The sequence below is a fragment of the Puma concolor genome, chromosome C1 (genome assembly GCF_028749965.1).
Source record: "Puma concolor isolate L17-30 chromosome C1, mPumCon1.1.hap2, whole genome shotgun sequence".
Classification (NCBI taxonomy): domain Eukaryota; kingdom Metazoa; phylum Chordata; class Mammalia; order Carnivora; family Felidae; genus Puma; species Puma concolor.
The window spans coordinates 150,355,481-150,368,128 of record NC_141674.1 but is presented as its reverse complement, the minus strand read 5'-3'; the positions used below and the strand labels follow the sequence as shown (position 1 = coordinate 150,368,128).

Sequence of the window (12,648 nt, the reverse complement as noted above, 5' to 3'; positions counted from 1 at the left end):
AGGGCAGCAAAGGTATATAATGAAAGTATGATGGTTGAGTACTGTTTCGTAGGAAGAGGATCTAAGGGCATTGCTCCTCCACCTACAGACTTTCAACCACACATTCTGTTTTCAGGTCCTCCCTGAACGCTTCCCCTACAGATGTGTGTCTGGCCTCTCCAATTCTTAAACCTTTCTGGACTTCTTGCTTTTTAACTCCTGAGATCATACTGCACATACAGTTTTACAGCCAGATTTTTTTTTTTATACTTAATGTTTCATTGTATAACTGTTGCTAAAATACCCTACCAACTACCTTTAAGCCACCACAATGAGAAAGTTCTAGATTCCTACCAGAGTTCAAGCCAAGGTAGTCACAGGTGTCATGCAAGTACTTACAGAACAGCAGGAAGGAAAAAACCTGTATATAAAATAAATTGTATCTTGAGACACCTATCCTTATGCTAGTACATCTTGAATGATTTTTTATTTTTAATCTCTACACTGAACGTGGGCCTCGAACCTGCAACCCCAAGATCAAGAGTCACGTGTTCTACCAACTGAGTCAGCCAGGCAGGCACCCCCATCTTGAATGAGTTAACTACTAAATGTAGCAGTATGAGGCCAGGAAAAATTCAGGTCTCACCATGGAGGCAATTTTAAGTAACCTGTGGTATTATTTAGAATATTGACCCAGATGCTGTACAGTGACCTGAATTAACAACGGCTTATCAAGATAGAAGTTTGTTTTCTGTCTTGTAACAATCCAAGTGTGATATGATGGCTCCATGTAGGATCCTTCGGTCTTGTTGCTTTCTTCTTCTTAGGCTGTTTCCATTGTTCATATGATTAAAGATGGCTGAGTACACGTTAGCCAGTGGGAAAGGGGAAGTATGATCCAGGGAACACACTTTGAAAGTACTTTTAAAGGCAATTTTGCACCTTTCACTTCAGCTCACAGCTCATTATCCAGAAGTTACTAGAAGACTGGAAAACAGTTTAGCTTGGTGGCCGTGTATTTTGTGCTATATAAGAAACTGAGGGAAATGAAATGAAATGAAATAATGAAATGGAAATGAAGTGAAATGAAATGAGACAAAATAAAACTCAATAAATACACCAGAAAAGAAATGCTGAGGTTAAGTACTGGGGACAGCTAATGGTCTTTGCTATATTCTGAGCTTAGTAAAGTCAAGTTGTTGAATTTAAATTAACATAGCTCTGAGGTTAAGTCCTGATCTTTGTAGTAAGGGATTCTTTTACTTGTGTATACCAAAATTACAAACAAAACTTAAAAATAAAACCAGGAAAAATCATAGTGATTTTCCCTATAGAGGCTTAAGGAAATAGGGAAGATTAATGCCTTATGCTTCTTTTATTCACTGGAATTCAGTAAAATCCTCCTCCGTTTTCTCCATTCTGGCCAGTGAAATCAAGCTCTTTTACTTTTGCTTCTAATACTAATGAAATTCCAGAGCCAAGGTTTACAGATGTACACATTTAAATTTTTTTTTAACGTTTATTTATTTTTGGGACAGAGAGAGAGCATGAACGGGGGAGGGGCAGAGAGAGAGGGAGACACAGAATCAGAAGCAGGCTCCAGGCTCTGAGCCATCAGCCCAGAGCCCAACGTGGGGCTCGAACTCACAGACCGCGAGATCATGACCTGAGCTGAAGTCGGATGCTTAACCGACTGACCACCCAGGCGCCCCCAGATGTACACATTTATAACGAACAGGAAAAGAGATCAAGAGACGAAAGAGGTGCCACTCCCCTTTGCAGCAGTGGAGGAAGAGAGATGGTTCTGTTCCACAGAACTAAGTTCAACGAATCTGCTTTGATGAGATGTTAAACTAAAAACATTCATAAGAACATCAGTCTTGTTTTCCTGTGCAATATGAAAACGTGTCTGAATATTCATAATCTAGCAATTTGTTCTCTGTTCTTGGAAGTATAATTTTTAAGAAAGGTCTTATAAACTCTTGAGACTTTGAAATTGTTACTACATACTGCAAAGACAACCTTCACAAAGAGCTTGTATTTCTATTGGTTGTCTTTCTTGATAGTTCGTTGCCTTGGTAATAATGCTGTAATCTACGTCTGAATTTCTAAACACCCTAAAGGCTTGTAACTTTGTTCTGTCAAATCAGAAGAGAATCACTGGCACATTTCTCTTCTTCCATATATAGAATGGAGAAAAATAAATTCCCATCACAGTAGTCGATTTCTTTTGACAAAGACTGAGAGCTTTGTTGCTAAATTAACAAGGGATATTGCCTTTCTTTTTCTCTTTGAAAATTTAATATCTACTATCTTTAGGAATTCATGGAATTCTTTTCAAGTTATTTAACAGGGTTTCTTTTTTCCCATATAGACTGTCCTTCATCTACCTGGGTTCAGTTCCAAGACAGTTGTTACATTTTTCTTCAAGAAGCCATCAAAGTAGAAAGCATAGAGGACGTCAGAAATCAGTGTACTGATCATGGTAAGGAGTTCATTCCTTTTTTTTTTCACGGTCTTTAAATAGTGTTGACTAATTCCTTGAAAAAATAGTTTTGTCAGGGCGCCTGGGTGGCTCAGTCGGTTAAGCTTCCAACTTTGGCTCAGGTCATGATCTTGTTGTCTGTGAGTTTGAGCCCTGCATCGGGCTCTGTGCTGACAGCTCGGAGTCTCTGGCCTGCTTCAGATTCTGTGTCTCCCTCTCTCTCTGCTCCTCCCCCGCTTGCATGCTCGCTCGCTCACTCTCTCTCTCTCAAAAATAAACAAATAGTTTTGTCATATCTCGCTTTTACCTGGGTCCCTGTAATAAATGGACCATTTTTTATTGTATAATACATAAGCCATAAGTGGAATTGGGCATATACTTAACCTTTGAGTTGGGAGACAGCTGTTAGCCAGTACTGTCCAAAGCTTTGTGCCAGAAACTTAGCAACAGCAGTGTCCATTTAATGTGCATACTCTGTGCCAGGCACTGTGCTTAGGCACACCATATACTTTTACCTGGCTTTAATGAACATAACAAACCTATCAGGTAGTTTTTTTATTATCCTCCTTTTATCAACGGGACAAACTAAGTGCAGTTTATTTGTTCAGGGTCACACAGGTAGTAAGTGACAGAGCCAGGATTTAAACCAGGGTCTAGCAAGGTCTAACAGAACACTCTGTTATTCTGCCTTGAAAGTGCTGTTTCAGGTATGTAGTGTGGGCAGAAGTCAAATGGGATCATGAAGTGAAACTGTGGTAAAGAAATGTATGTTAAACAAAAAGGAGAAGGGCGCCTGGGTGGCTCAGTCTGTTGACTGTCTGACTCTTGATTTCAGCTCAGGTCATGATCTCATCGTTCGTGAGATCAAGCCCCACCTCGGGCTCTGCGCTGACAGCTCAGAGCCTGCTTGGGATTCTCTCCCTGCCCCTCTCCTGCTCATGCTCTCTTTCTCTCTCTCTCTCAAAATAAAAAAAAATTAAAGAAAAAAGAAAGAAAGAAAAGGAAAGAAAGAGAAAGAAAAAAGAGAAAAAGGCTATTTGCTAGCAATACATTCAGTGTTCTCCAGAAAATATATTTACAACTTCACATTGTGAAATATTTTAAATAAAAATGGTATTTTTAAAAAGGTGTGCTTGGGTGTTCTTTATATGTTTGGCTGTTTGGCCCAAAGTGCATCCTTGTTGTTGTCTCTAACTGTTGTGATACTTGGAAGTTCAAACTGAAACTAGGATGTGAACTAGTAACTTTTTCAACTGAAATACCTGTGATGGTGATAGGAGAGTCCTTGATTCTTTAGAGGTGTTTTTTATTACTGCATGAGATCTAAAATCTCTTGATTATTTCCTTAAATTTTATCTTAGACTCATCAGTAACTCCAGCATTTAGAAATGCCCTTTACCTTAAAAAAAAAAAAATCTAACAACCGACCAATACAACATTTTGGAAGAATATCAAATCATATTCACTTATCATAGGAGTGAATGTAAGCATAGAGGTTTTTTGTTTTTTTTTTTTTTAACATTTATTTATTTTTGAGACAGAGAGAGACAGAGCATGAACAGGGGAGGGGCAGAGAGAGAGGGAGACACAGAATCTGAAACAGGCTCCAGGCTCTGAGCGGCCAGCACAGAGCCCGACGCGGGGCTTGAACTCACGGACCGTGAGATCATGACCTGAGCCGAAGTCGGACACTTAACTGACCGAGCCACCCAGGCGCCCCAAGCATAGAGGTTTTTAATCCTGGTAAGTGCCATGTAGTACTCAATGCATATTGTTTCCCTTTGAAAAACTCATACCTGCCAAATGGTGTTGAACGTTGGCTCTTTGAAAACAAGACATTTTGAATCTACCAGTATGGTTTCATTTTAAAGAAATTGAGGGCTGCCTGGGTGGCTCAATCGGTTAAGCATCTGACTCTTGATTTCAGCTCAGGTCATGAGCTCACGGTTTGTGAGTTTGAGCCCCGAGTCAGGCAGGCCCTGTGCTGACAGCGTGGAGCCTGCTTAGGATTCCCTCTCTCTGCCCATCAGCTGCTCACACACTCTCTATCAAAATAAATATTTTTTCAAAAATTGAATAATAGGCATTTTTTCAAATGGGACTTCCCCTATAACAATTTTCTATCTTTTTTAAAAATATTTATACTAGGTATCATGTAGATTTCAATAACAGACATTATTTGGGAGGCTGAGAGCCTAGAAAAGACCTATTACACTCTTACTAGCCTGTATGAACCACTATGTCAGAATTCACTGTCCAGTTTTACTACTTATCTTTAGCAATTAAGCAAATGCTTACTTTACAGAGGCAAAATTACTACTGGTTGCCATTTTTCTTTAGCAAAGCAAAACAGAATTGGAAACAGCCAGAAACTTTGTGATTTGACCTTGATTGCTTGTTCTGGAGTCCATTAACTCTACTTGTTCAAGCAGGGCAGCCACTAAGGAATTTAAAATGTTTATTTATTTTTGAGAGAGAGAGAACACAAGCAGGGAAAGGGGACAGAGAGGAGGAGACACGGAATCTGAAGCAGACTCCAGACTCTGAGCTGTCAGCACAGAGCCTGATGCGGGTCTCGAACCCACAAACCATGAGATCATGGCTTGAGCTGAAGTTGGATGCTTAATGGACTGAGCCACCCAGAGGCCCCAGGAATTTTAAATTGTTATATTCAAATTTGCTTATAAAATTTATCTTGTGTCTGAAGAAAAATATCTCTTTTCCCCAGTTAAAAATCTATAAATTCAGTTTGTCTTACTGATTGGATTTTTAAAAATTTCTCATACATTTCTCTTTACCTTACCATTTATTTGAAAATCCTCTATATTTGTTTCTACTCTGGAAATACCCAGTTCATTAATGAATCAGAAAATTAGCTATAATTAGTTAATAACACTGGTATTTATTTTTGGCTACACCAGTGTTTTGGTTAAGAGTCGTAGGTAGACATAAATTCAGTGTTTTGCTATGTATGAAGAAGAAAAAGCATAAGGTATAATACTACAGTATTTACATTGGGATTTATAAAATCTTGCCAGCTATACAAAATCGTATGTTAAACCTGTCATTAGGGGTTTAGAAAACAAGTGACTTGTTACCTTTTGTGCTGCAGTGAGCTATCTTTAGAAATATTCCCAGTGTTTTGTATAATTTACTTCATATTACCTCTCCTTATTTTTGGTATCCTTATTCATTTAGGTAAATAATTGTGAGAGGCTAACATTTTTCTTATTTTGCAACATTTACCTTTAATTTATGTTATCATTATAATAGAAAAAATAAATATTTTCAATATTTCTTTTTTATGATTTGTGAGATATGTCACTAGCTATAAAAAGAATTGAAGACCTATATTATATCTCAGCAGGTAGTGTCACTGGTAATGCACTGTAAAAAAATCTTGAGCACATGCATTCTCCAGGTACTTACCCTGTCATTTGTTAAAGAAAATGAAAGTGTGTCTTATTTGCCTGACACAGTAATTTAAGTTTATACAGTATTTAATTAGATTACAATGTTAAGAATCATTAAAGTTCCCTTGGCTTCCACAAGGTCAAAGAAAAGGATGAAAAACTCCTCTCTGAACACTTAAGCCAAAACTATAACCTAGTTAAATACTTCCCTTGAGAATTTTTCTAGAGTGGTATTTTGGTCACATTTTACAAGTGAGTACAAGTATCAGGGTGAAACAAATTAAAAGTCTGTGTGACATTTAACAGGCAGGCAGCTGGAAATGATAAGAAAACCATCATAGAGTTTTTCAAAATGGAGATATGGCTCAGAGAGCCTTGCTGAATCCTAACTTTGGATTAAAGTATTGTTATCTGATTTTTCTTTTAAAAGTTCTTTGTAATATGCACAATCACTATTAAAAAACTTAGAAAAATACATGAGCAAATATTTTAAACATATAGCAAAATCACCCTAAATCGCACCACCCTAATAAGGAAATGTAATGATTGTTAACATTTTGGTTAAATATCCTAGACATTTCACCCCAGGCAAATTTATATTAATAAATACCTTTTTCTTTTTTTTTTTTTAATGCAGTGTGCCTTTTAATGTTTATTTTTGAGAGAGAGTACCAGAGGGGGAGGAGCAGAGAGAGAGGGAGGATCCGAAGTAGCTCTGTGCTGTGTGTGCAGAGCCCTATGCAGGGTTTGAACTCACGAACTGTGAGATCATGACCTGAGCTGAAGTTGGCTGCTTAACCTACTGAGCCACCCAGGCGTCCCAGCTATTTTTTTAATATGTAAAAAAAGGGATCATATTTGGCAAACTGTCCTGTAATTTGCATTTTCCATTAAAGATGTCTGTGGCAGCAAAAATGTAATGCATATTTCCTAATAACTGTGTATTAATCCAGTATATAGAAATGCCATAATTGATTTAATTAATCCTTTAATATTGGCTATTGAATTATTTGCAATCTTTCAGTGTCACAAACGTGGTGAACATTAATGATTGTGTCTATTTGAGCACAGAGCCAATGATTGCTGGGTCAAATACGTGTCCTTTTAGGGGCTTTTGACACATCTTGCCATATTGTTTCCAAGAAGGTTGTACTAATTTTTACTCCACCTAACCACGATGAGTTTCTATTTTGTTATACCCAGGGCCAACACTGTTTAATCTAGAAGTCTGAAAGGCTGCTTAATTTAATTTTCATTTCTTTACCAGTGAGATTGCATTTCTCACACATTTCTTTTGTTAGATTTCCTTCTGTGAGGGTGAACTGTCTTTTACAGTCTTGAAAACAATTATTTTTCTTCCATTAAGGTGTTGGCTTCTTTATTTATAATAGAGCTGCAGTCTGCCTGGTTTGTGATTTTCTTCTCTAACAATCCAGTATGGTTTAGGGGAGACTTTTTGGCCCTATAGTAATTTTCTTTTCCCCTATTGTTAAATTTATTGGGTTTTTTTTTTGGTAAGCTTCTTTTAAGATATAAAAGTAATCATTTAATAAAAATTTTTCTTAGTATATCAGTACATAGTAGCTCTGTCTTTTCCATTTAACTGTTAACTTATTACAAAATATTATCAACTTTAGAGTGATGTCATAAATATAGTAGCCTACAATTTAAGCCACCTGTAATTCTCAAAGGATGGTCCCTGGATCAGCAGCATCAGCATCACCTGGGAACTTGTTGGGAATGTAAATTCTCAGGCCCCATCTCATTCCAGTTGGAAGCCCTCCAGATTTTGATGCATGCTCAAGGTGTGGAGAACCACTGAACTAAGATAATATTCTGGAATTTTCAGGAGACTTTGTTAAGTTTGGATGATTTTGGAAGAATGTAATAATAGGCAAGAGTACCTTATTTCTCCATGTACTTGCATTAGTTATAGTACAGAAAGTCTCCACACTGTAAAATATATGTAGGATCAACAACTTATCATTGGGAAATGGGAAAATTGTTACCTCTAAATTACTGAGGCTGAGAAGTCCTATGTTTATTATTTTTGTGTTATATTCCATATTTAGCTGAGTACACCTGAAAGGCTGTTACATTATTTTTTTTTTTTTTGTCTTACACCCAGGGATTAGATGTATCCTCCCTGCCAGCTTTCTGGCTGCTTTGAGCACAAGCCTTGATGTCATCATTTATTCAACTGTCTTCACTTGAAAAAACAGAATATCATGAAAGGAACTAACTCTACTAGCATTTTCTCTAAAGTATTATCCAATTAAGACAGTGAAATGCTTTTTAATTTGCAAGAGAATCTTTGTCTAGGTAAGGAAACAGGGTTAAATATCTCTTGGAAAAGTAGTTACTCCTGATACTTATAGGATGCTTGTATGTGTATGTAGCTTATAGACTTTAAGAACCACAAAAGCTAATGTATGGGAGATATAAAATATAGATCGCTGCTGCTCTTTACTCTTGAATCACATGAAAGTGTGATTAACTATCCAATGATAGACCTCTTTTATTGATCATTTTCCTTAACCAGGAATTTTCTAAAGACCACAGAATACATGTAAGGCTTTGGGCAGCAGGCACACGAAGGCCAGTTAAATGAGGCAAGTCAGAGACTGTTGCTTAATTTCACGTCTTGCAACTGTTCTGGCAAGTTGACTTCATAGTTTTCAGTTCTAGATTTGGTCAGAGCTTCTCCTCCCTACACTAGTAAACAAAGGAGAAACCGTGGTTGCTTGAGGAAGAGGTGATGGGAAAAAGGAAAGTTGAGAGATGCAGAAAATATGTTCTATTGCTGAAGCCTCCCGTGATGTTTTGTTCCCTTGTCTGTAAATTACCAACTCTACATAAATGAAATGAGAATATAAAATTGTTGTGCTCAATTTATCACATCACTTTACTCATGAATATATTGTCTCTTCAAAATTGTGCATATTCTCAAGCTGAAACTTAAAAAGGTGTGAAAGTATAATACATTATGGTAAATGTATTATAATGCATAATTTTTATATAATTCCTGTGATCTGCATGGATTCTGGAAACATGGTAACTTTATTTCTACCTAAAAATAATTTCAGGAGCAGACATGGTAAGCATACATAATGAAGAAGAAAATGCTTTTATACTGGAGACTTTGAAAAAGCAATGGAAAGGCCCAGATGATATCCTACTAGGCATGTTTTTTGACACAGATGGTAAGTAATATTTACCTTGTAGGAAACCACTTTTTTTTTTTTTTTAATGGTAACAAAACTGGTAACTTTGAGATTCTTCAGTTCTGTAGTTCAAGTTGATGTTTCCTGTAGTCTCTGGGTATTCTATTTTCAGTGTGCACCTATGACCTATACTGCAACTCTTTCCTGAGCAGCTGTGTTTCTTTTGTCCGGATTAAAATATGGTTCTAGGCTCAGCATTTTTGTAATATGGTAGTGTCATAAATGTGTCAACTGTAGGATATCGCTAGATTGAACTATCAAGGTTATATTATGTAAATGTATTTATTGTCCCTGTAGGAAACAGAAAGTACATGCATTATTACTGAAATGGAACTACTAAGGTTACTATTAATATTTTAATTTTCTTGGCTATTTCCCCCAAGAAAATGTTTTCATTATTTTCAAAAACAGGATCTTCCGTAGAACCTCTTTGAGCCAGTACCTCTCATTTGCTGGTACACAAGATATATTCCTCCTAATTTAAATCCTACAACTAAAAGTTTTGAGCAGACATATCTTAGTAATTTTCCACCTTTAATCCCAGATCCTTTTCTTAGGCTTTCTTTTTAACTCCATTTAACACTGTCATAATGATAAAAATATTCTTAACTGACAGATGCAAGTTTCAAGTGGTTTGATAAGTCAAATATGACATTTGATAAATGGACAGACCAAGAAGATGGTGAGGATCTAGTTGACACCTGTGCCTTTTTGCACACCAAGACAGGTGAATGGAAAAAAGGAAATTGTGAAATTTCTTCTGTGGAAGGAACCCTTTGTAAAGCAGCTAGTAAGTATAACTGAAAACTTTTTTCCATTTCTAGAGGGATGGGGAAAGTAGGGCTGGTTTTAAAATGAAAATTTTTGAGACAAGTATGCCTCAATAAATTAGAGGGAGTAAGAAAGACTGCAGAATATATTAATTAGGATGCTATGCTCCCAAATCTTTTGGAAGTCCAATATAATTCTCATGTGAACCAGGCATACTTTCATTCTATCTGCTTATTCTTAGAGCCTGCAAGAGGTCAGAAATTTCTTCTCTTGTTCAAAGGAATTATCATAGCCTCCTTGCATGTTATTGGATTAGCTACTCATGTCTTGATTCCAGAGTTCTAGCTAATGTTTAAAGAATTTGACCTTGTACAGGTACTAACATCCTTTGTTTAGGCAAATGAAGAAAAACTGCATTGTAGTCAATAACTTACTCTGGACTAAAATGTAATTTTTCTTCTGACCCATCAGAATGCTTTTTCTCCCCACCGCAATCCTGAGGTGCAAGCTCTGAACCTGGCCCCTGCCCTTCCAACCACCACCCCTGGGCTCTGGCCGTCCCCTCTTCCCCTTCAGAATGCTTTCTAATGGACAAAATTATTATGTCCCACAACAGTATTTTGATGTTATTGTTAAACATCAAAGCATGTTCCAAGTTTCAGAAAAAATTTATTAAAAACACTTAAAATTTCAAAATATGATTTTGGGATACTTGAAACATGACAGCCATTTCTCCACTTTGCATCTTTAGTATTTCCCCCCTTCTACTTCAACTGTAAACCAAAATTATTTTCCCCTTTTGATTTTTTTGTATGCCTCAGCAGAGTTCTTAACTACAGTTGATTATATTAAATTTATCACAGTTTTATGGTAGTGGAATTCCACTTCCAATATTTATTGGATTAAAAAAAAATTTTTTTCATGTACTAAGTATCAGGGCACATTTATATAAACCAAATTTTTAATTAAACTATAACTGAAACATCAGAAATAGTGAGCAAATCCATACTAATGGGGTCACAGTTGTATACTTCAATTTTATTAGGTTTGTCTTCTATAGAGCCTCTAACAAAAATTATTTTCCTCACCTCATCACTTTGAGTTTCCTTATTGTTTCTCCACCAACCAAGCTAATACAGTTAGACCTCTACATCTTTAAAAAAAAAGAAACAAAAACAACTTTGTTCAAAATGGAAAACAATTGACCAAGCAATAGAAATAGGGATATTAAGCTACTAAATTTCATTTTCAACTATTTTGAAAGTGTTTAAAGGCAAACTTAGAATAAAGTATACATGCTTGAATTTTAATTTTAATTTTCTTTTGCATTTTAGTCCCATATGAAAAGAAATATTTATCAGGTAAGTAATGGTCTTTTGTTAAAAATCTTCCCACAAGTAAAAATACATTAAGATTCTAATGTCAAAATATTACTAAAGACCTCCTTAAAATTAATTATATAATTTTATAAAGTGGAACAACTTTTATAAGAATTTAGAAAGGTCTCAACTTAGTAATAAGACTTGACATCCTAAATATGGTAACTGCAAATATGTATGAATTTTTTAAAATACCAAATTGTATTTGCCCATTGAATTCCCGTTTTTGTGGGAAATGAGTCTGCAATCTTTTGTTTAAAAAACTTTGACCTTATAATTATAGTTCTTTAAGGATCTGTCTTAAGGGTTTACTAAATGCATTTTTTTTAAAGTTCATTTACTTTGAGAGAGCCTGTGAGCATGAATGGAGGGGCAGAGAGAGAGGGGAGAGAGAATCCCAAGCAGGCTCTGCTCTGTTAGCAGAGCCAGATGGGGGGCTTTATTAGGAACAGTGAGATCATGACCTGAGCTGAGATCGAGTTGGACACTTAATTGACTGAACCACCAGGTGCCCCTAAATGCGTATTTTTTTGAAAGAACAGGTAATATATTAACATGGTTGAAAAAGCAAAATAGTAAGGCAAATGCTGAAAAGTCCGTCTCCCATCTTGCCCCTGTCTACATTATTCTACTTTTATCCTTATTGGACACCAGCTCAGTTTCTTAACTGTGTTTCTTTTGCCAAGATCAGCAAATTGAGATATAGGACTTACTTTGCCCTTTTATTCACTAATAGATTCTAGGTATCGACAACTCATACTCTTCCATATATCTCTTTATGGATATAAACCAGCTCCAGACCCTTATTGGCTGGTTTCCAAACATTACAGTGCTGCAGTGAATGAATCTACTTGCACAAATACATTAAAGATTAGATTCCCTGAAATGCAAATGTTGGATTTGAAAAGTGGATGTAGAACTTTGATCGATAACATGGTTTTAGAATTGTACTATTTTGCATTCCCAGAAACATGTCTATTAAAAATTCTGTATTTTTTTTTTTTGCCAATTGGTAGCATAATTTTTAATCTCTTTGAGGTGTGAATAAGATGCACAAATCTTAAGTGTACAGTTTGATGGTTGCCTCTGGATATACCTGGGTAACTACCTCTCAAATCAAGATAGAGCAAGAACATGCTACACCAAAAAATTTCCTTCATGCCCATTACCAATAATTGTATCCCCTACCATCATCTCTCCCAGAGTTACCCACTATTTTGAGTTCTATCACCATAGGTTAGAGTTGCTGGTTTAGAACATAGAATTCTACTGGCTTTTTTCACTCAAGAATTTTTTTAGATCCATCCATGTTACGTATATATTGTACTTATTCTACTGTTGTATAGTACTTTGTAAATGTATCACAATTTGTCCAATTTCCTATTACGTATATATGC

At 36.1% G+C, this 12,648-nt stretch overlaps 1 protein-coding gene across 3 annotated transcripts in view; it reads left to right on the top strand.

Annotated features, from left to right (window-relative positions):
- LOC112861305 (CD302 antigen) overlaps positions 1–12,648 on the top strand; it is a 135,315-nt gene that overhangs the window by 117,337 nt on the left and 5,330 nt on the right. For 2 of the 3 annotated variants that reach the window (XM_025924643.2, XM_086718710.1), the window contains 4 exons: positions 2,354–2,464; positions 8,964–9,080; positions 9,718–9,891; positions 11,207–11,233. In XM_025924643.2, the coding sequence (XP_025780428.2) occupies positions 2,354–2,464; positions 8,964–9,080; positions 9,718–9,891; positions 11,207–11,233 (429 nt within the window). The remainder of the gene's footprint in view (positions 1–2,353; positions 2,465–8,963; positions 9,081–9,717; positions 9,892–11,206; positions 11,234–12,648) is intronic. The other variant, XM_086718711.1, reaches the window with a different exon arrangement.